The sequence below is a fragment of the Hypanus sabinus genome, chromosome 16, assembly GCF_030144855.1.
Source record: "Hypanus sabinus isolate sHypSab1 chromosome 16, sHypSab1.hap1, whole genome shotgun sequence".
NCBI lineage: Eukaryota > Metazoa > Chordata > Chondrichthyes > Myliobatiformes > Dasyatidae > Hypanus > Hypanus sabinus.
This window is the reverse complement of record NC_082721.1, coordinates 77,161,491-77,186,201: the sequence shown is the minus strand read 5'-3', so window position 1 is coordinate 77,186,201 and position 24,711 is coordinate 77,161,491. Positions and strand designations below refer to the sequence as shown.

At 43.0% G+C, this 24,711-nt stretch overlaps 1 protein-coding gene across 1 annotated transcript in view; it reads left to right on the top strand.

The window, feature by feature from the left end:
- The window catches only part of LOC132406466 (adhesion G protein-coupled receptor L1-like), a 693,646-nt gene that overhangs the window by 576,065 nt on the left and 92,870 nt on the right, over positions 1–24,711 (top strand). The window contains exons 8-14 of the mRNA XM_059992184.1: positions 3,543–3,839; positions 4,227–4,330; positions 10,632–10,817; positions 11,733–11,771; positions 12,704–12,887; positions 16,641–16,763; positions 24,093–24,298. Coding sequence (XP_059848167.1) covers positions 3,543–3,839; positions 4,227–4,330; positions 10,632–10,817; positions 11,733–11,771; positions 12,704–12,887; positions 16,641–16,763; positions 24,093–24,298 — 1,139 coding nt within the window. The remainder of the gene's footprint in view (positions 1–3,542; positions 3,840–4,226; positions 4,331–10,631; positions 10,818–11,732; positions 11,772–12,703; positions 12,888–16,640; positions 16,764–24,092; positions 24,299–24,711) is intronic.

Here is a 24,711-nt window from a genome sequence, read left to right as displayed (position 1 = left end):
GGAGGTGGATGATGGATGAAACTGAAGTAATTTACCTGATAGGGTGAAATGGCACAGTTTAAATGAGATTAAGCTGCTTTGTGTGTGTAACTTCATAAAACCATGCATTACAGAAATAGGTCCTTTAACCACCATATGACCATCAGGTGCATCTACTGATCCCACGTAAAGTTGGTGAATTCTGTCAAGAAAAGGTTCTTCTCAAGTTCACCGACTTTCATTTCTAATTTCTAATACAAGCCCAGTGGTTAAATGGTTAGACCATAACTTGCAACCGTTTGGGGATGGGTCACCTGATGTTGTCTGACTGGATTGAGATGACTGCTCTTGTCTTCTTTGCAGCTGCAACCCCTCCTGCAGTGCTTCAAGACAAAGCGTAGAACACCTGTTGCCATTTCACCATCTCAGACAGTCCTATCTATCACCAAATTTGTCAGAAGATATTCTCTTCCATTGGTGATGCTGTCTATTTCTTCCTGAGGAGAAGTAATCTGGAAAACTGCCTACAAACACAAAATTAAAATGAAAAGGCTGCAGATACAAATACATCTTCTCCCACATTTGTTGATTCAATTACTGCTGTGCAAGGCTAGCTTCTCCACCTCTAAACATCCAGTCTACTTCAGGTCCCAGACAGCCCAAACCAGAAATTAAGTTGATAAGTATATCCGTATCCCTGAGTAATGGCTCATTTATGGCAACCAGCAGAATGCATCTCTGGAGATTCCCTGCCATTGCTGTTAACCTTATTCTAGTCCCTTTGCGTGGATTTCATGGTCTCGAGCCTATTGTCATATTTATGTTATGGTCATGCTAATGTCATTCCATATATTCTGTTGTATTCTGCTCACAAATTTTTTAGATTTTTTGAAGCAACTAAATACTTCTGAAAATGATGGGAGAGAAGAGGCATTCTGAATTAATGTCCTTTGTTCATTCAGAATTGAATAGCATCGTCGTCAGACCATACTGAGAATCTCTCCGTAAAATTGTCACAAATGTAGAAAGGGAATGATTGGAGTTCGAAGGACCAGACAACCTGAAGCAGAGGGTGGTGAGAATAGAACAGATGACTGAAGGAATGAAGCTTTGTGAGCATGAGGTTGAATTCTGTTATGACCATGAAACACATTTTTTCTTTGGTTGGCTCTCAGCCATTGGATGGGTGCAATTGGAATTTGCAGACTAAGGTCCAACCTAAATTTCATGCTGTGTCCATCAAAGCCAAGTGTGATCTAACAGTCATACTCTGCATCATCTTCTAAACCTTGGTTAAACTACCTTTGAGTGGTTCACTTCTCTTGTGTCCAGATTCCCAGCTCATCCAGTCTCAGAAGCCACCTGGAGGTTCTTCCTCTGGGCAGCAATGCATCTAATGTGGAGGTTTAGGAATGGTGAACATGTGTTTATAGCACTTTGGGACATTCTGCCCCTCATCCCCACATCCCATAAATAAGTAAATAGTCAGAAATCTGGCTCTTTGGGCACACATGGTAGTATAGCAGTTAACGCAACACTATTATAGCTCAGGACATTGGAGTTTGAAATTCATTTCTGGAATCCTCTGTAAGCAAGTTTATTTGTTACTTCCTATGCGAGTGTGGATTTCCTTTGGGTGCTTTGGTTTCCTACCACAGTCTGAAGACATACCAGCTAGTCGGTTAATTGGTCAATGGAAGTTCTGCCATGATTAAACTAGTGTTATATCGGTGGTTTGCTGGATGGTATGGCTGGAAGGGCCTGTTCTGTGCTGTAACTCTAAATAAATGAAGTGCTGTAAGTACTCTGAAATATAATATGCTGAAGAACTTCCTCAACAAGTTGCCATTCAACTTCCTTTATGTATCCATAAAATACAATATCCCCAGGACCTGCCTACAAAGCATGATAGAAGAAATTTCTTAATACCTTAAAGGATGGTATTTAACATGTCTAAAGATTGTGTAGTTTTGTTAGTACAGCTGAAAATTGGTTTATCATCAAAATAAGTAATTTCACCAGTCATAGCTGTATTCTGATCTAAGGTAACTGGAAACAATATGTAAACAACAGAAAACCCATGTCCAGATACTTTATACACTAATCTGTTTGGTAATCCATTTTAGACTACATTCAAAAACTTTTGAAATGTGCCAACAAGTATCCTTGCATCAAAACAAAATGGGGCAAATTAGTAGATATTCCCCAGGATGATGAATTATATTAGGAGGCATGACTAATTTTGTGGGTGGAACCACTTCTAATACGACACTTAATACTTGGCGCAAAAGATCATGAAAATTTGCTGGATGTAAAGCAATCTTTTGTGCCAGTATTTAGCCAATTCTGATTAGAAAGAAATGTGATCCAATGGAAACTCCTTTCATCTTGCCTCCTGTAATCAGTAATCTGCTTAATAAGTGTCCTCTGCTTCAGCACTGATGAAAATTCCAAGATTTTTGCAGTCTCTGGGATTTATCAGTTGTTGCTTGCTAAACATACCGGAGAATTTCAGTTGTCAACATGGTAGAGAATAATAAGTCCTTGATTTACAAACATGATCTTTTGAATCATTAACTCTTTGGGTTACATCTTTTGATATAAAAAATCTATTTTTGACAACAATGAATTGACGACTGCTTTACAGGTGTAAGATGGTGCTGTGCCAAAAAAAAACTCACATTGCCTTTTTAATTTCAAAATTTCACTTATCAAAATATTCTAGGAATGTATCACTTTCATAAATGAAGGAAGAACTTTAGTCAAACTTGCTAGATCGGGATTAATTTCTTTCAAGCAAGGCTACACACTGATTTTTGTGGGCTTGTCAAGATTTTTCTTGTGGGCCTGTAAGAACATGAAAGGTTGTGAAGGATTTAAAAAATACTTCACTGATTTGAGGTTAACCTGTGAGTTTAGTGGGTTCTAAGATGACTAATTAGGCCAATGTGGGGCTGCAGACTGTTCCCCGAGTAGGTCCGGAAGTGGCAGGTGTAGGTGCATGGGCAATTTGTCAGGCGGACCTCTCCATCTGCTTGCACAGGGTGCTGTGAGTTGCCACTGCATGACCACCAGGTTTTCACTAGAATCCATATTGCTGCTTCTCTACATTGAGTGACCCATGGGGTGGAGATTCCTGAAAGTCAGAACGATGTTGTATTTCTAGAAATCCTTCAGCACATCCTTGTATCTTTTTCTCTGTCTGTCTAGTAACCTCTTCTCATAATAGATTTCGGAATAAGATGCTTATGGAGCTGTTTGTAAAGGTAGTAGTTATGTAAGATGCCTTTCCAAGGTATTTGCAAGTGAATGCAATACTGTTGGAGGCATGGCCTTCGAATGAGACATCAAATACCTTACCCATCATTACTTTGGCAGCACCTTCACCAGATGACCTTTAAAAAGATGGATCATCACCATGTTCTGAGCAATAAGGGGTAGATCATAAATGGCAACCTTGCTAGTAATACCTGTATCCCATAAAAGAGGTTACGAAAATAACTCTTTGCTGTATATTGATCTGATGTTTCACAGCTAATAAGTGATTAATGTTTCTTCTGTAGCACAAGCCACAATGGCATCCACAAGCAGCACAGGTGCAGCAAGGCCAACCACAGTCACCACCACAACCACCACCAGGAAAGCCCCCCTTACCACCATCGCGGTGGGAGCAATTAACCAGCTAGTCCCGGAGCAGCACCCCGTCACTCCCAAATTCCCCTTCACCAGTCGGACACCTCTATCCAACCAGCTGCCTTCACCGCGGAGGTACTGTGAGCCAACTGAGACCAGGGGGATAAAGTGGCCATCGACACAGCAGGGAGTTCTGGTGGAGCGTCCGTGCCCCAAGGGGACCAAAGGTAAGCAGGGAACTTTGGTAAATTGGTAAATCTGTGTGCCCTGCCGCACCGATCATCCACCATCCTCATCACTTAACCAGTCCCACCTTTGCCAGTGGTGCACACTCTCTATGACATAGAGCATAGCAATACATCTCGGTTTCCTCTCGAACATCTGATCTACACAGCAGAAGAGCAAGTACAGTCATTTGAGTAACTGTTTAGAAGCAGGCAAAAAGTGCATCTAGGCATTCATTGCCCAAGATTTAATTTTTGTTTTAATGCCTCCACTAATCAGCTGCAGTGCTGTTAACAATCAGTAAGTGAGCACCCACCAAGTCATCAATGGTTCTATACAGCTCCCTGCGAAGTTGTGATGTGTCCACTACACGCATTTCTATGTTGCAGGTATAGCCTCCTACCTCTGCGTGGTTTCACTTGGACTCTGGAACCCAAGAGGACCCGACTTCAGCAACTGCACCTCGCCCTGGGTAAATCAAGTAGCGCAGAAGGTAATTCTAACAGAGCAGAGAGATAACAGGGCTCAACAAATGCTTAATCTTAGTAGCTGAGTAATTAAAACTACTGAATAAATACGGCCTTGAAGTCCGGAAAATGCAGTCGGGGAGTTTAGGGCACAATTATATGTTTCTCTGTTTGTCCTTGTCTAGTGTTCTCTCTACCTCAGTAGGATGTGTTATTTGTGAATTCAGCAGAGCGAGACTGTGGCTGAACAGCTCAAATTGTGAGCATGGTTTGCATGAACAGTTCTAGCACTCTCTGTGAAAGGACTAAGTGATTATGTAATTGAGATGGTTATTGGAGTAGACAGAATAAATAATGGGGGAGGTTAGTAAAATCCTACCTTCCATTCAGACAATACAGTGTAAATATGGCAACTCTAAAATTTAGAATGAGGCCATTAATGAGTGATATAAGGAAACACCTCTTGAACTAAAGTAGTACTAGACCTTGTTGTAAATTAATATTTCAATAATATTTGAGTAATTTTCTGTGTGTGTATATTGTCTGATTAAGCATTCATATTTGTTTAAATAATTCATTACGGGTTATATGTAAAAATACATTATTTGCATGCATCATCATGCTACCACATGAAATGTGTGCCTCGCTTAAAGTAAAGATGAAGTTACACATGCACTTCAGATTCCCATCTTCAGTTTGAATTAACGTTTTGAAGTTACAAAACATAACCGACTCTCTTCCCCAAGTAGGCAAATTAAAATGTCAAAATCTAGATGGATAGATTTTTATTGGGCAAGATCACTAATTGATGAAGGACCAAGAGGACGAGGCTATCTCAGACAGGATGACTGGCATTGTTCATGCCTGAGTGGATACTGGTCTGACAAAGGGGTGGAAACATCATTACATTAATATAGAGAAGGTTAGCTGGCCAAGTTGTCCTGATACATACAAATTGCCAAACACACTGCAGCTAGAAATAGTGAGTCACCAAATGTCAGTAAACTAATGGAGTAATTTTGTGTCATTACTGCAGGTTGATTTCAGTATTTTAAAAGGAATTAAAAATTAGGTTTAAGCATTAATATATAACCAGGCTGATTATGGGCCAAAATAAGCTTCTAGCAATCTGCTGCCTACATTCACAACAGACTAACTTCCTTACACCCTCCTCAAGGAGAATCCATAGCAGAGCTTCAGTCTCAACAGCAAGACCTTCTGGAAAAAAAATAACAGAACCAACAACACTTGCATAACCGTTAAAGTTTTATATAGTTGAATCATGCCACTGCACTTCAGTCAGCTATCATTCCCAAACCGCTTGAATGTTTTGACTTACAAAAACATCCTAAAATGATATTTTTAAAAAGTCTGTTCAAATTTGAGAACTTGTTTTTAAAGGTTTAGAATTTATGACTAAAATGCCAAATATTTAGGTATATTCAAACAAACAAAAACATCTAAAAATGTGCAAATGCAGTGAAGTTATGTGATGAAAGCAAAATTCTAAAAAACCCCACCATGGCAATTTAAATTAGACATTAGGTAAATGTAGGATTTAAAATAAGATTGGTAATAGGGGCTATTATACCACTAGATGGCTCTTAAAATCCATCTGGTTTCATAATGTTTTTGAGGAAAGGAAATTTGCCATCCTGACCAGATGTAACTCCAGACTTATCACTGTGGTTGAGTCTTAACTGCATTCTGGGGTAATTAGGGGTGGACAGTAAATTCAGTATTGCCAGCCATGTCCAAATGCAATGGATGATTTTTTTTTGCTTAATCAATGAAGAAATTCTGTTTGCTTCATCAGAAGTGAATTCTCAGTTGTAGGTGCAGGGGAATTGTGTAACTTTCAACGGCCCCACTGAGAGTGCAATTGGGAAATTGTTGGCAGATATCTCCCAACAATTTCATGAATTGCTTTGTGGAAATTCCTCTATGGATAAATGACAGTGAATGCATATAGAACTGCTGGCAGTTTACCACAAAATCCATCCAATGTTTTCAAATGCAATTCATTGAAGAAAGAAGATTGAGAAGTGATTAATCTGCTGATGAGTAAGATAGCCCAGTAACAGCTACTGCCTGAGTAAAGGAGAGGTCATAAGTCCAATGCCACCACACTAGTACTGAAGCTTCAGATATTATACATCCCAACTCATTCCTTAGTGCTCTTCCTAGCTTCAAATCCCTCACTGAATAGAGAATTGGACTGTTAACTAAATTATAATTATCTTCAGACATGCATAGCAATATAACTGGAACAAACCCCTTCATATCATAGACTTTGAACATGACTGCATCAACATCCCACAATTCCCATCATTGCTGTGAGCAAAAGACCTTCAGAGTTCTGAGAAGAAAAACCACCACATAGAGAAGTGCAAAATGGGTAGTCAACACAGCACTGTCATAAACCTTGCAACCACCGATAGAGTACAGAGTACGCAAACTACAAACTGAGAGAAAGCAGAGGGTGACTTTCTTGCAGTCTGGAAGATACTGTTATCAGTGTAGCCGTGTTGCAAGTTCCTCCAGACTAGCCTTAACATTATCAACAGTTTAACTTGTTTCTTGAGAATGCTGGTCTATTGAGAGAAACTTGTTATAAGGCTACCTTAATTTGTTTTTCCTCTTTTTGCAACATGATTGACATAAATAATTACCAGGAAAGTCATTGAACCAAAGCTAACCCTGACTGAAGGATTCCACTGAATTTACTTTACTTTTATTGTCACCAAACAATTGATACTAGAGCATACAATCATCACAGTGATATTTGATTCTGCGCTTCAACCCAGTGTGTTGGCTGGGTGGATCGTGTCCTTGATTATCCTGGCAGCACTGCTTTGACAGCGTGTGGTGTAAAGCGAGTCCAAGGATGGAAGATTGGTTTGTGTGATGTGCTGGGCTATGTTCACGATCTTCTGCAGCTTCTTCCAGTCTTGGACAGGACAACTCCCATACCAGGTTGTGATGCACCCTAGAAGAATGCTTTCTATGGTGCACCTATAAAAATTAGTGAGGGTTTTAGGGTACAAGCAAATGTCTTCAGCTTTCTCAGGAAGTAAAGGCACTGGTGGGCCTTCTTGGCAGTGGACTCTGCTTGGTTAGACCAAGTCAGGTCATTTGTGATATTCACCCCAAAGAACTTAAAGCTTTTGACCTGTTCCAACTGCACACCACTGATGTAGATGAGGTCGTGCGGACAGCTACTCCTTCTGAAGTCAACAACCAATTCCTTCATCTTGCTGACGTTGAGGGATAGGTTACTGTCTTCACACCATGTCACCAGGTTCTTAATTTCCTCTCTGTATTCAGACTCAGCATTACACAAGATACGGCCTACAATTGTGGTGTCATCAGCAAACTTATATATTGGGTTTGATGGAGACTTGGCTACACAATCATGGGTGTAAAGTGAGTACAGCAGGGGGCTGAGTACACAGCTTTGTGGGGCACCAGTGCTCAGAGTGATTGTAGAGGAGAGCTTGTCCCCTATTTTTACAGCCTGGGTCCTGTCTGTGAGGAAGTTGAAGATCCAGCTGCAGATCTGAGTGCTAAGACACAGGTTCTGGAGCTTAGGAATCAGTTTATTTGGAATGATGGTATTAAAGGCAGAGCTGTAGTCAATGAAAAGGAGCCTTACATCTGCGTCTTTATTCTCCAGGTGTTCTAAGGAGGAATGTAGTGCCAGGGAGATGGCATCTGCCGTTGAGCTGTTGTTCCGGTAGGCGAATTGCAAAGCGTCGAGGTTGACTGGTAGGTTATGGTTGATGTGTGCCATAACCAATCACTCGAAGCACTTCATAGCAATTGATGTCAGTCACAGGTCAATAGTCATTCAGGCATGCCACCTTGCTTTTCTTTGGCACCGGGATTATCGTTGCCTTTTTAAAACACGAGGGAATCTTAGACTGAAGCAGGGAGCAGTTGAAGATGTCAGCAAACACTCCAGCTAGCTTGCTTGCACGGGCTCGGAGAACCCGTCCCAGAATGCCATCTGGGCCCATCGCCTTCCTTGGATTTATCTTCAGGAAGGCTCTTCTAACGTCTTCCTCGGTGACGTTGAATCTCAATGCCACCAGGTCCAGTTCATCCAGAGGGGGCGGGACGCTCCTCTTCTGTTTGAATCTTGCATAGAATACGTTAAGTTCGTCAGGAAGAGAAGCGCTACAGTTATTGATATTCCCAGCCTTTTCTTTGCGCCCAGTGATCTCATTTAGACCCTGCCATTGTCTACTGGCATCCCTCTGGTTAGCCTGGACTTCCAACTTGGCTCGATATTGCCTCTTGGCGCCCTTAATGGCTTTCCGGAATTCACGCCTGGATTCCATGTAACGACTGGTATCCCCGGACCTAAAAGCCGCAGCTCTAGCCTTCAAAAGGGACTGGACCTCATAATTCATCCAAGGTTTTTGGTTAGGGAATACCCAGATCATCTTGCGAGACACACAGTCCTCTGTGCATTTCCAGATAAAGTCCGTGACAGCTGAGGAATAGTCATCGGGTTAGCTGCCGAGTCCCTGAATACTGACCAGTCCACCGATTCAAAGCAGTCACGGGGGATCTCATCCATTTCCTCTGTCCAACGCGACACCACTTTTGACACCGTGACCTCCGCTTCAGTTTCTGTTTGTAAGCGGGGAGGAGGAGTACGGCCTGATGGTCCGATTTTCCAAAGTGAGGTCGTGGGACGGAACGGTAGGCATCCTTGACTGCTGTGTAGCAGTGGTCAAGTATATTCGGGCCTCTAGTGGAGCAGGAGACTTGTTGGTATAACTTTGGCAGCGCTTTTCTGAGGTTGGCCTGGTTAAAGTCCCCGGCTGTAATGAGCAAAGCCTCCGGATACCTGGTCTCAAGTTCACTGAAGTTGGCATACAGTGTATTCACAGCACACTCCACGTCCGCCTGGGGGGGGAATGTAGACCGCTGTCAGTATGACCGAGGTGAATTCCCGTGGCAGAAAATAGGAACGACACTTCACCGACAGATGTTCCAGGTCCGGACTGCAGGAGCTTGTCAGTGCCACTGTGTCCGAGCACCACACAGTGCTGATCAATAGGCAGAGTCCACCTCCCTTCGTCTTGCCCGAAGATGCCGTGCGGTCCATCCGATGGATTGAAAATCCCTCTGGTCGGATGGCACAGTCGGGGGTGGCAGGGGAGAGCCAGGTCTCTGTGAAACAGAATACACAGCAGTTCTGCATCTCCCTGCAGTAGGTGAGTCTCCCTTTAAGATCATCCACCTTGTTCTCTATGGCTTGCACATTAGCTAGTAGGCTGGTGGGCAGAGGGACCCTAAAGCCCCTCCGCTTCAATCTAACCAGCAGCCCAGCTCTTTTCCCACGCTTCCTCGGTAAATAGTGCATCTTTCCAGGTTTCCATCGATGCAGTGTGTTGTTGGCAGCTCTTTGAGATTGGTGGACGCGTCCCGAGGGGATCGATCAGCGGGAAACATCGTCAGGTGCTCCAGGTCGGGCCGAGTGATGGGGGAGGCTCCTCTGCCACTTCCAACTGTCAGGGGCCCGGGCTGTCAATCGGGTCTGGCCCCGAAGCCGACACTTAATCCCGGAGGGCCGGGCTGCCGGCTGAAATAAGTCCGTGAACTGAGTTACGGTTGCGGAGGCCTCCTCTCCAGCCGAGCCCGGGGCTCGATTTCCGAGGTCGGCGGCAGAGGCCTCACTTCCGGCAGTTGTGGATAGCCACCAACGGGGCTCTACGATGGTCGCTCCGGGGAAGTGTCTGGGGTGCCTTGAGGTCTCCGACGTCACTTCTGTGTGGTCGTCTGCTTCGGAGAGGTGCTGGTCGGAATGGGCCGCATCTCCAGGCGCTCCAACACGGTAGTAGGCCGTGAATCTCCAGGAACGTGGTGGACCTCGGACCAGGCCTCGATGATCGGGTCCAGGTGCGGTCCGGAGTTGAAGCAATTCTGGCACATTGGTGATCTCCAGCTAGGTCAGTAACTTCACCAGGGTGTTGTTGATCTTGCTAGATGTAGCAAATTGGAGGTTTAGAAGGGTTTCTCGGGTATAGGATAGTGTAGAGGGCAGTTTGCTCAGGAGAGCATGCGCAGAATCGCCAGTTACTGGCGCCATCTTAATTTCCTTCCATAGTTCTGGAAATCCTGCAGTCGATTGAGATCTTGAGTTAGTGGGAGTTCAAGAGCTGTTGACAAGCACAAGCCTCTGATACAAGCTAAGAGTTACTGAGCCTGCTAGCGTACGAAATTCCTTAGATGCAGTATGATCTTCTGCTCTTGCTACCTTGTGCCTCTTGGATATTCCTCTGCTGACTTGTGCCACTTTGATTTACTCCGCAGATTAAGAGTGGGGAGAATGCAGGTAATATCGCACGAGAGCTTTCTCAACACACCAGAGGGCCCATCTATGCTGGCGACGTCAGCTCCTCCGTGAAACTGATGGAGCAGCTATTGGATATCCTGGATGCTCAGCTCCAAGCTCTGAAACCCAGTGAGAATGAGTCAGCAGGACGGAGCTACAGCAAGGTTTGAATAACTGCTCCTTACTGGTTTTGGTCCTAACTGGGATAATGGGTGTGCTGGCGTTCTACGGCTCAGGACTGTGGAGAACATGAATCTGGACAGGGAGAGAAAATGGATCAGAGAGGCAAGCATTGAAGGGGTAGAGAAAGGGGGCAGGATGAAAAGTAGTAGCAAAAAAAAATTGAGGACCTTGATGGAAAATGGGTGTTAGTAGGATTAAACCCCTACTTCATCCCACATTATATGTTCCTCCCTTTTCTCACTCCCATTTCATCTCACTGCACCCCTCTACATCCCCCTAATCTCAGCACACTACCTTGGCTAAGGATGTGCAGATTTATGAGTATAATCCTGAAGTTTGCGGTGTGATTATGGTGAGGTGAAGTTGCATAAACATGGCTGTGTCTGTTTGAGGCTGGAAGATGATTAAAGGCTTTAAAATGGTAGGTTAAGAATTTATTTCTGATGGGTAGTGAACCCAAGCCAAGATAGCACTTTCTATTAATATAACTCCAGATTTGTCAGGAATCAGTTTTTCCACACAGTGTGGTGGTACTCTAGAAGTCTTTTCTCCAAGCACTGTGCCGATTTGGTGCTTTGATTAAGATTGATTTATATCAGTTAAAGTATAAAAGGTTTGAGGAGAAGATAATGGATCAGGTACTGATAAATCTTGGTCTGTTAAATGGGATAGCGATATTTAAGGGACTTCTTCTGTTCCCATTGATCCTGTTTTAAGCACAACAAGTCAGACCTTAAAACTGAAAATTTAGAAGAAAATCGGGTCAAAGTTAATATTGCAAGGTATTCTTTTATTCTCTAGTGTAATCTTGTGTGTTGCATGTATTAGGATGGGCGGCTTCTGTGGTTTAATGAAGTATATTCTGTTCCTTCTCTCCCTGCATGGAACGGGCACAGATTCAAAGACGGGAGAGGACCTGCAGAGCATACATAGAGGTACATGAGTGTGCAACTGTGTCAGTGTTCAGCCCTGATTAATCCTTTTATCACTGTGCGGAAGATCTGAGCTTAGTTCCTTCCACAACCTGCGTCTTTCTAGTAATATTTCTTTCTTTTGATTTTCACTTCTCCAGTAAAGAGTCATCATGACTCTTTTTGAATGTCAGAAGGTGGTGGGTGGAAGCTCATTTTACAGCGCAGGGACATAACTTAAAAAGGCACTTCTGAGATCAGAATAAATTAGGCCAACACATGCAGGCTGTGCCAGCATCCTCCCGTGGGAAAGCCAAAGTCAGATTTTCTGTAGTTATGGCTTTGTTTCCATAATTATAAAGCAAATTTCATTATTTAACTAAAAAAAACATGTCAGAGCCCTGTAGTGGCTTAATGCATTGTCACCTTTGTCTAGGTCGTTTATGGGTTAAAATTCCATATTTACAGTTTAATTCAAAATCCAGCTTAATTTAAATCTGAGTGTTGTGCTTAGAAGGCACTGCACTGTCTGAGGTGCCTTCTTTCTGAAAAGTTACTGAACAAAAATCTCATCTGCCCTGTCAAGTGGGCATCAATGGCTCCACAACAATGTTTACACAGTGTTGTCCCCAGGGCCCAGGCCAATATCACTCATAGCAAATTACCTGTCGTTATTCCACCACCATTAGTAAGAGGCTGATGTGTTCGAAATGGCCATTACATTTCCCATAATAGCTAAAATGTGTAATTTTCTGTTGAACAACTTATTATCCTCTCAAATATGTTATAGCTTTTGAAAAATGTTTATGGTAAATAAAAATCACTTCAATGCTCCCACAATTTTTCTCTCCAGTTTCACTTGTGACAGCGAGCTTAGAGATTAGCCACCATCCCAGAGGCTCTCCTGGAGATTTAGTGACCCAATTATATTAAGTATAGCTGTGGTTTGGTTCCAGGCTGTGGTACAGACTGTGGATAACCTCCTGAGACCAGAAGCTCTGGAATCCTGGAAAGATATGAACACAACAGAACAGGTTCATACAGCAACCATGTTACTGGACATCTTGGAGGAGGGAGCATTCCTGCTGGCAGACAACCTGAAGGAGCCAGCAAGAGTCAATGCCACCACCCAGAACGTTGGTAAGTATGCCCCAAACGCACAAAAGCACCAGGTTCTTAGTGAGCTGTGTCCCATAATTTAGATGTCTTAAGGATCTGACCTACTTCCTCACTCTGTTGTCACACCAATTGTTTCTAACGTGCTCCAATTTAGATGTTTCCTGCTGTCCAATAACAGTGTGTGGCATTAATCCTGAATTTTCGGTCTGACATTGAGCCTATGGCCATGTGATCTTTCGTTTTCACCCTTCAGCCTAGACACTATTAACTGGAAGTCCCCGTGGCTCAGTAAGACTCCGTTAATCCACACCCTAACATATAGGCCCTTTAGGTTAGTGCAGTATCCCAGTATTTCAGAACTATTCTGCTCTTGTCCAGTGTTTGACCCCTGTGGGGAAGCTTCTCCACTCAGAGAGCCGTGATGGTATGGAACAAGTTGCCAACAAAAATGGTGCACACAAGCTCAATTTCAGCATTTAAGAGAAGTTAGAGTTACATGGATGGTAGGGGTATGGAGGGCTATGGTCCTGGTGCAGGTTGAGGGGATTAGGCAGTTTAAATGGTTCAGTACGGACTTAATGGGCTGAAGGGCTGGTTTCTATGCTGTACTTTTCTATGACTATGATTATAATTTCCTTTCTTGGAGTTCCCATTGTTTATTTTGTATTCACTGGAAGTTTGCTGGGTCAGCATGTCTTTGAAAACTTTGGTCACCTTGTCTTTTTGTTTGATTTCAAACCCAAAACTGCTATTCATTCACTGTATCCTCCCTACTTCTCTTACCAGATGTCCTCCTTGCTTCATGCATACCAGATCATTTTAACTCATTTCCTGTTCATTGGATAGTCAGTGATCTTTTTGCCTAAATCAATTTATCTATTCCTCATGCTCCTTGATCTAGTTATTGTCACTTGAAATTCTTTCCTCTTATCTTCAACTCAACCAGTTCAATCGGTTAGTGTAACTTACACCCCTTGGTGTAAGTTAGTGGCAAGTTAATGTGTGTGCAGAAGAGGTGATGCATGGGCTGCAGGCAAAGTAGGAGAAGAGGAGTGAGTCTAATAGGATTGCACTCAGTTGCTATCATAGACAGAAGGGCCAAATGGACTCTTAACTTAATAAGTAAACAAACGGACTGATTACATCGAGTCTAGTTAAAGACATCCAAAGCATCCAGTGACCAACTAATCCTACTTACGTATTCTGCCACACTTCTCCTGTCACTTGTTACTCGACTTGCTGTCAGATTTCTTTCCCTTCTCTGCAGATCGCTCACACACAGATTCCTAAATAAAAATAGAAAATGCTGGAAAGAGAAACAGAACTAATGCCTAAGACTTTTCATCAGATCCGAAAAAGGGAGAAGACAAGTTTTGTGAAAGTCAGCAAACAATGCCTAGACAGAGGATGAGGGGCTGTTACTTTATCTTGTGTTACAACTCATTGTAGTAATGCAGGGTTTTTTTCTGACCCATGGATGCCCCTCTACCATAGTGGACAGAACCCATGAAAATATTTTATGTATTTCCCTACCAACTGATTTTATCCCTTCCCCGCCAGACTTGACTGGGTCTTCACCTCCCAATCCACCAGGTTCCATTTCCAGTAGATCATCCTTAACAATTTTTGACAGCTTCAGTGATATTTTTTAACCACCTGGCCCATATTCCCTTCCCATCCCTCTGTCAGCTTTTCAAAGCGATCACGTCCTTTGCATATCAGTGCTCTGCTCTTGGGTCCCCACCGAATGGTTCCACCTTATGGCACTTCTCCATGCAATTACAGAACTTGCAGCATCCCATCACTTTCCATAACAAAACAGAATAGTACTTCCAGATGAAGCAGCACACTTCAGTGTACTGTATACATCATGTGTCTCCTTTACACTGTCAAAAAGAAGCACGGATTGGATGACCACTTTGTGGAGTGACTGCATTGCATATGTGGGAGTGATCCGAAGCTTCAGATTGTCTGCTTCTTTAACTCTCCACCCCACTCCCATTTTTATCTATCTTTCATGTGGGTGTATTATGGCCTTCAGACACATTGTTTAAATGCTCCCAACTTTAGGTGACTCTTTCTTTCTGTCAGAACTGGTCATTTCTGCCCATTATACTCCTGTGATTGTTGGCTCACGTTTCCATCGGTATTACAAAGGCTACTGGGTTGTCCCACTGCTCTACTCTTAACAACACATAACGCAAAGAAGTATAATGAGGTTCTAACTGTTGCATTAATCCTATCAGAGATGTCGACTTTTTTCTACCGATCTCTCTACCACCTTCTCAGCAATATAAACCAGGTTGTCTTCTCCCTTTCCCAATATTGATGAATTGTCCTGAACTTGAAATTTTAACTCCATTTCTCTTTCCATAGATGCTACCTGGCTTGCTGAGTCTTTCCCAGCATTTTCTGTTTATATTTCGGATTTTCAGCATCTGCAGACTTTTAATTTTAATGTACAAGTATCTTGTCCCACCAACACATCAGATTCATGGATGGATACACTTAACTCAATCTGGACTATTTGTGATTGTGGGCTTGCAGCAACGTGGTTGACTTTTAACCTACTCTGAAATGGACCAGCAAACAATTTGTACGAAATGCAATATAAATCTGTTTCCTAATACTGTTGGGAAAATTTTTAGTGGATTCCAAGAAGCAAGTCACAGCCACATTGGATATGGATGCTGACCTTACCGGTGACTTAATATTTATGAACTAGTAATTTATAAAAGAAGCTTACTTTGTTCCACCATCTGCAGATATACCCTCCTTTCTTCACCAGCCCTGCTCACACCTCACCTATCCTGCACTCCAGCGAATATGGTATTTGACTGATTATGAATTGTGCATTGATAAAGGAAGCAAAAACCTTGCCATTTCTTTGCCTCTTACACAATTTCTTTTAACCATCTTGTTCACACTATGTATTTACTGTCTGTGCATCTTGCTCTGAAATCTTTGTGTACCCTCTTTCCCCTTCCACCACCCTCCCCGCTGCCCAAATTCTGGATCATTCCCTTTTGTAGCCCCTCCTCTGTTGCCAATCATGAAAGCATTGTATCAGCCTTTCTCATGTTCTCGCTGTTGACTGGGTCATTGTATCCCTCATTCACTATCTTGGTTTTAGATTCAGCCACTGTATTTCTCCTTTTTACAGTTCACCCTCCTTCCAGCCCTCCCATTCTTGCCATAGAGGGTGTACAGAAGAGGTTCACCAGATTGATTCCTGGGATGGCAGGACTTTCATATGAAGAAAGACTGGATTGACTAGGCTTATACTCACTGGAATTTAGAAGATTGAGGGGGGATCTTATTGAAACGTATAAAATTCTAAAGGGATTGGACAGGCTAGATGCAGGAAGATTGTTTCCAATGTTGGGGAAGTCCAGAACGAGGGGTCACAGTTTAAGGATAAAGGGGAAGCCTTTTAGGACCGAGATGAGGAAAAACTTCTTCACACAGAGAATGGTGAATCTGTGGAATTCTCTGCCACAGGAAACAGTTGAGGCCGGTTCATTGGCTATATTTAAGAGGAAGTTAGATATGGCCCTTGTGGCTAAAGGGATCAGGGGGTATGGAGAGAAAGCAGGTACAGGGTTCTGAGTTGGATGATCAGCCATGGTCATACTGAATGGCGGTGCAGGCTCGAAGGGCTGAATGGCCTACTCCTGCCCCTGTTTTCTATGTTTCTATGTTTCTATTATCCCCCACTCCCCCCCTTCCCCCTACCTTTACAGAGTTCTCATCTTTCCTTCCCTTTCTCTCTAGTGTTGGAAGTGTCTGTCCTCAGTACTGAAGGACAGGTAAAGGAGGTGACGTTTCCACACAATTATCTAACAGAGAGCTTCATCCATATCTCTCCAAATACCATCAAACAGAACAGCCGTAATGGTAAGTGTGAGCATCTTTAATCTGTTACTTTATTTGCTTATTATTTGTGCTGAGTGAGAAACTAGTCAGTTTAATAGCCAGCATTTCCTGTGCTTTTGGAGCCTGCCCTGTATCATAATTTCACTCCTCACCCCCACCACCATGCATTGAAAATCTTCAGCCATATGGGCAGTCTCTTTGCATAAAAGCATCCGGTAGTTTGTTAGATCTTAATGGAGTCCCTGTAAGTTTTAAAGGGTCCCTCCAAATTTGACAGCTTGAGCCTGCACCTTAAGCACACTTTGCTGAGTAACACTTCCTCAGTTCACTAACTTTATAGGTGAGAGGCTGAAGCACATGCTGAAAGTTCCTTCCATTCTCCACTCACGTGACTGGAATTCTGAATATAAACTAAAATGAGCAGCTTCCACCCCAAATCAAGCTAATTGGTTCTCCGCAAACTGTAAAACTTACTCGGGGTTTGGACATCACTGGCAATGCCAATGTTTATTGTCGAAGAATTAGTTAGTGGCCAAGCACAGTAGAGGGTCTGGAGTCACAGAATGACTAGACCAATTGAAATGATCAAATTTTCCTCACTTGACGCTATTGGTGAACCAACTGGATTGATGCAAGAATCTGGCGGTTTCATGAGACCAGTAGTTTCGTTTCCATCTTTCAGATGTATTTAATTCTTGGTAGGAATTAAATTTGTTTCAGGATCCTCCTTCTTAAACTCTGGCTGTTAGTCATGAAAAGTCACCAAAACTCCACAGTATTCTATCTCATTGATGGCCTCACACGCAGAACAAATTATATTGAAAATGCTCAGTGGGTCACAGAGCAACGGTTGATTATGCCAATCAAACAATCTGGCTGCTCCTGGCAGTAGCCTGTTGCTATCAAAGGGAATGTCACCAGAATGCCACTGGAGATTAAAGAATTGGATCACGGGTACAGATTAGCAGTAGTTGTCCTCTGTTTTCTGTAGGTTAAGGAATAATCTTCTATTCCTTCCTGGTTTGTTCACCTTGCCTGGCCTCATATGTCTTTATATTCAACATGCCCTTGGTGTTTCCCAGGAAGTAAAGCCAATCTAACCAGTTAGTTTCTGTAACATTTTCTTGTGGTAAACATTCTTAGCAACCATCAGCAGCACAATGTAGTGCCGCATAAAAGACTTGTCCATGATATAATGATGAATGGAATTAGGGGTAATGTAGGAGCATGGATAGAGGATTGGTTAACCAATGGAAAGCAGAGAGTTGGGATAAATGGGTATTTCACAGGTAGGTAGTCAGTGGTGAGCAGAGTGCCATGGGGGTCAGTGCTGGTCATGCAACTATTCTCAATATAATTTGGAACTGGGGATGTAATGTAGCGTATCTAAGTTTGCTGATGGCATTAAATTGAGTGGAAAATCAAATTGCGCAGAGGATACAGAGAGTCTGCAGAGACATATATATAGGTTAAGTGAGTGAGCAAAGGTCTGACAGATGGAGTACAATGTTGGCAGATGCAAGGTCTTCCATTTTGAAACGAGAAAGGGAAGATCAGATTATTATTTAAATGGTGAAAGACTACAGTGTATCATTGTGTGTGGCGAGACTTGGGAGTGCTTGTGCATGAATTGCAGAAGGTTGGTTTGTAGGTGCAACTAGATATCAAGAAGGTAAATGGAGTGTTGGTTTCATTGATTGAATTTGAGAGCAAGAAAATTATGCTGCAATAGCACAGGGCACTAGTGAGGCTGCATGCAGTTCTGTTCTACTTGCTTGTGAAAAGATCTACTATCTTTGGAGGCTGTGCCAAGGAGATCCACCAGGTTGATTGTGGAGATGAGGAGTTAACCTATGAGGAGAGATTGAGTTGCCTGGGACTATATACGCTGGAATTCAGGAGATCTTATTAAAGCGTATAAAATTATGCTCCATGATCTATAGCTGCACTCAAACTGTGATTCTTCATGGTAGTGGGTTCCCACACTTGGAACTCGCCGAGCGGTCTAGCATTTTCGATAGCTCCAGGACCGATCTGGAAGGTGGGTGCCTTCAGGGTGCGGCCCTGCGGACGAATCAATCCCACCGCAGTGTTGCCGAATGAAGTGTCGCAGGAGATTTGAACATCGAGGCAGCAGCGTACGCTGCTGTCAAAATAAGTGACACTGCAAACTGTAACATTGGAACAGCAAGCTGTTGATCTCCGTCTCGCTGTGGCAGGAGCAATAGCTTTCTCCCCCTTGTTAGTGAGAGAGAGAGAGACTATGGCATATTGAACTGTTAGGGTGAACAGTCAGTTTTTGATGGATCGTGGGCTGTTTGGGATCTTTGCTATTCCTTGCATGGCAGATGGTGGGAGTCTGATGCTTTTTGCTGAAATGGGTGAGGGAGGGGGAGGCTTGATGCTTTTACTGCTGCTTGTGCATTGGGAGGGGTGGGGGGTACTTTGGGGTTCTAACATTTTCCTGTCATTCATTCTTTGGGGTTTTTCTTCTGTTTCATGGATGTCTGTGAAGAGTAAGAATTTCAGGTTGTATACTGTATGCATTCTCTGATATTAAATAGAACCATTGAAAGGGAGAGAGAAGACACAGTCAAGAAATTTGTTTCCCCTGATGAGTGACACTAGACTGAGGGGACTGAGCCTTGAGGTTCAGGGGTAGATTTGGGACAGAGAGGAGGAGTAACTACTTCTCCCAGATAGCAGTGAATCTGTGGAATTTGCTTTGTCAGTGAAGCAGTAGAGGCCACATTGTTAAACATAATGAAGACATAATTAAAGCATAATTATGTTAACCATAATAGCCAGATCAGCCATGACGTTATTGAATGGCGAAGCAGGCTTGATAGGCCAGATGGCCTACTCCTGCTCGTCTTTCTTAAGTTTTCATGTTGTATAATTGGAAGGGGAGTGATTACTTCTAGCAGTAGCCTTGCTGTTGTTTTACACAATTCTAGCATAACCTCCTTGGCATGGTAAATGTCCTAAATGCCTTCTTAAAATCACCTTCCCTATCCAATTAACTGCTTTCTGTGATCTGTGCACAGATACACAAACCCTGTGTTCATTGATATATTGTACCATCTGATCATTTCTCACGCCTTCCCTTTCCTTGCTTCCTTCCCTTCCTTAAATGCATTATATCACACTTCTGTGGATATAATTCTCTTTGTCACTCTGTGCTCACCCAATCTGTCCTATTTCAAACTCCTAATGTTCATTTCATTTACAACCTTCAGTGTCCAGATGTATCCCAATGATCACAAAAAGTAAAGGTTTCTATTACTGAGTACTGTAAAACTCCATTACATACAGTTCTCCAGTCAATAAAACTCCCATCTTCCAACCTCCTTTGCTTTCTCCCACTGAGACAGTTTTTAGTCTAACTTGTCACTTTCCCTAGAATTTCATGGGCTTTTTTTTTAAACTTTCTTGATCACTTTCCTAAAGACACATCAAATCTCCCAGATTCACTAACTTATGGTACCTTTTTTTTTACCACCGTCAATCAAGTTAGTTGTTCAATCAAGTCACCTACTCAAACAAATCCTTGTGGACTGTCCTTGATTGGCCATTGCCTTTCTAAATGTTGATTTATGTTCTCCCTTAGCATTCCAGTAATTCAACCATCTTTAATGTTTGGCTGATAAGCTTGTATTTAGTTGGTCGATCTGATTTTCCCTCCTCTCAATAGGTGTCCAATAACCCTTGTCTCTCACATGCCATTACTTTATTCACACCCTGGCTACTATCCTGTGCTATTATGACTTACGGTAAGGTGGTGGCATGCTTGGATGCGGCGACTTCTACAGGGCCAACCAGAAGTGTTGTTATCATTTTTTTAATGTAATTTTTACGATCACAAGATCCTACTGGACATTAAAAACTTAAAATGCTGCATGTCTACCCCATCAGTCAGTTGGTCGTTGGCAGAGAAATTGAAGGAGCTGGACTTGGTACAGGCTGTGCTCCTGCCTGCAACAAGGAGGAGTCAGCGCACCAAGGAGGTTCGCATTCTAACAGAGAGTGATTGTCTTAGTCATTTTTCTTGTGGATCGCAAGACCCTGTTGGACAAGTGGAATGTCTGATTCGCTGTTTTATTGGAAAACGATAGGTGTGGGCGGCAGGGGAGCTGCGTGGCCTTGGTTGTGGCGAGGACTGTACCTCAAACCACAGTGTTGCCTATTTGCAGCTACGCGGGAGAGTGGTGTCAGAGTCAGTGTGCTCCACCGGGGTGCTGGAGGTGGTGTTGGGTTGCGTCCATGCTGGAGTCGATGTTGCCCTCAAGTGTTCGCTTAGCAGAAGACAAGATGTATTGTGTTTGACTGCAGACTGCTGCAACTTTCATGGGCTTTTTTTGTGTGACTGTATTTTACTGCTGTTTTAAATATGCTGCGTATGACTTTTCATACTGTGTTTTGGTGTTTTGGCTCCGGAGTAATGCTGCTTCATTTGGCGGTATTCCAGAAGACCATAAGATATAGGAGCAGAATTTGGTCCTCGGAGTTTGCTCCACCATTTCATCATGGCTGATCCAATTTTCCTCTTAGCCCCAGTCTCCTGCCTTCTCCCCGTATCCCTTCATGCTCTGACCAGTCAAGAATCTATCAATCTCTGCTTTAAATATATGTAAAGACTTGGACTCCACAGCTGCCTGTGGCAAAGGATTCCACATAGTCACTACTATCTAGCTAAAGAAATTCCTCCTCATCTCTGTTCCAAAAGGACGCCCCACTATTCTGAGGCTGTGTCCTCTGGTCTTAGACTCCCCCACCACAGGGAAAATCCTTTCCACATCCTCTCTATCAAGGCTTTTCACCATTCGATAGGTTTCAATGAGGTCACCACTCATTCTTCTAAATTGTAGTGAATACAGGCCATTCAAGACAAGACATTCAATCCTAGAATAATTTACGTGAACCTCTTTTGAATCCTCTCCAGTTTCAGCAAATCCTTTCCAAGATGAGGGGCCCAAAACTGCTCACAATCCTCCATATGAGGCCTCATCAGTCTTTTATAAAGCCTCAACATTATGTCCTTGTTTTAAAATCTAGTTCTGTTGAAATGAATGCTAAGAATGCATTTGCCTTCCTCACCACAGACTCAACCTGCAAATTAATCTTCAGGGATTCCTGTACAAGGACTCCCAAGTCCCTTTTGTGCTTCAATTTTTGTATTTTCTCGCCATTTAGAAAATAAATCTACCCTTTCATTTCTTCTACCATGACTTCCCGACACTGTATTCCAACTGCCACTTCATTGTTCATTCACCTAGTCTGTCTTCCTTCTGTAGCCTCTCTACTTCCTGAAAACTACGTGCCCTCTACCTATCTTCATATCGTCTGCAAACTTTGTAGCAAAGTCATCAATTCCAACATCCTAATCATTGACGTATAACATAAAAAGAATCGGTCCCAACTCAGACCCCTGTGGAACACCACTAGTCACCAGCAGCCAACAGGAAAAGGCTCCCTTATTCCCACACTTTGCTTCCTGCCAATCAGCCACTGCTTTATCCATGCTAGAATCTTTCCTGTAATATCATGGGCTCATAGCTTGTTAAGTAGCCTCATATGTCGCTCCTTATTAAAGGGCTTCTGAAAATCCAAGTACACAACATCAACTAATTTTCCTTTGTCTATCCTGCTTGTTATTTCTTTAAAGAATTCCAACAGATTTTTCAGGCAAGATTGTCCCTTGAGGTAACCATGCCGACGATGACCTATTTTACCATGTGTCTCCAAATACCCTGAGACCTCATCCTTACTGATCAACACATTGCCAACCACTGTGGTCAGACTAACTGGCCTATAGTTTCTTTTCTTCTACCCCTCTCCCTTCTTGAAGAGTGGAGTGGCATTTGCAATTTTCCAGTCTGAAATAGAAATGAGTGAAGGGAAATGGAACTGAGAGGGAAGAGTGCCAAGGAAGTGGATAGGTTGAGGGGAGGCAGAGGGAAAAGGGACAGAAGTAGGGAAAGAACATGTGGAGGGTTGGGTGCAAACTGTAAGAGGGAGAGGAAAAGGACTGAGGAAAGAGTACAGGGGTCATATCTGTGTGGTGTCCACACAAATACAATACATATTTGTTAATTTTGAGTAGCAGATCCTGGTGTCCATTCACTTGGACCTCATCATTGAAGCAAGACTAGTTCTGCCAACACCATATGGTAGTTGATGTCAAGGAGCCAACATTAAAAATATTGGGATGTGGTCAACATCAACTCTGTCAGAACTGAGTTAAGGTAGCTCATGCTCAATCCTATGAAACTCTCTAGACATAGAGAGTTTTCCCCTCTATGCTGGAGATACTCTGCTGCTGGAGATACTAGTAGTTTAGGCAGCATCTGTAGAGAGAAAAGCAGAATTAACATTTGAGTAGCACACACGTGAAATGCTGGAGGAGCTGGTATTTCAGGCTGAGAATGGAAAGGAAGGGAGAAAAAGTTAGAATAAGAAGCTGGGGAAGGGAAATGAGTACAAGCTAGAAGGTATTGGGGCAGGTCAGGTGAAGGTAAAGAGGTAGCTGAGAGGGGATGATGAAGTAAGAAACTGAGAGATTATGTGGAATAGGTAAATGGTTAGAGAAGAAGGAATCTGGTAAGAGGAGAATGGACCATGGGAGAAAGGGAAGGGAGGGCATCTAAAGAAGATGATGGGCAGTTTAGGATATAGGGTAAGAGAGGAGCCAGAATATTGCATGGGATGAGAAAAAAAGGGGGAGTGGGGGAAATTACTGGAAGTTAGAAAGTTTTACATTCAGACCTTCAGTTTGGAGGCTACCCAGACAGAATATGAGGTGTTGATCCTCCAACCTCAGTGGCAGTAGAGATCTGATAATAGATCGTCTGCAATATTGTACTTTTACACCCAAGTGGAGGTGTTTAACGATATAACAAGATTTGATTGAGAGAAACTGTTTTCAATCTGATTGGGGTGTGCAGAAGAAAGGGTTTAAGTTGGTGATAAGCCATTAACTAGCTGTGTCAGAGAGCCTTTTCACTCATATGCAAGTATGAGAAAGAACAATATCCCCTAATTGGAATCTGAAAGGCAAAGCTGGTAGAACTGAGAATGGTAGGACTCTGTTGTGCTTACACATTGGAGGATATGATGCAGAGGTGCAGAAATGGAATTAAAATACGGATCCACCATGATTTATTCCAGGCTTGAGGGACAGATGCATGCATTGAATGCACATGCAGTCATTTGGCCGATACCTGCAGTGGCAGAACTCCCTCTGTGTTGCTTAAGCAGGAGTAAAAGATCCTTGTGTAAACCTCAGTAAACTGATTCTACTCTGAAGCGGTTAATGTGGAGCGTTGCTGAAGTCTGTTGTGTTTTCTGCAGGTGTTGTGAAGGTGGTATTAATTCTCTACAACAACCTTGGCCAGTTTCTGTCGACAGAGAATGCAACAGTGAGGATGGGAGCAGACATCAGCAGCCAGGGCACCTCCATCGTTGTCAACTCTCAGATCATTGCTGCCTCCATCAACAAGGAATCCAGCCGCGTCTTCCTTACTGAGCCAGTTGTATTCACCCTGCAACACCTTGATGTAGGTATAAAGAGCTGGAACCTCACCACTCTCAATCACTACCCAGAGAATCCTACAACACTGATAGACAGGAGCAGCAACATAGCACCTCCACTCAGACCCACTCAAACAATAGTAGCACCATGATCGATTCTGACTCTCGCCCAGCGTGGAGTGTGGAATTCCAGAGGGTCACGCCCAGAGATTAGTGGGACATTTTCCACTCTGTATTGTCACGTATCTCACAAGCTCTCAAAGCCATTTAATTGTTTTATTTTGCATTTGTATATTGCCTTTCACACTATACAACCAATAAATTATTTTCAACGTGCATCACTCAGTGTTACCTTAGTGCACAAAGATCAAACTTGTTTATGTTCTTCCACCAGTCTTGCACAGCAAGATCCCACTTAACACAATTTGGGAGCCACTAG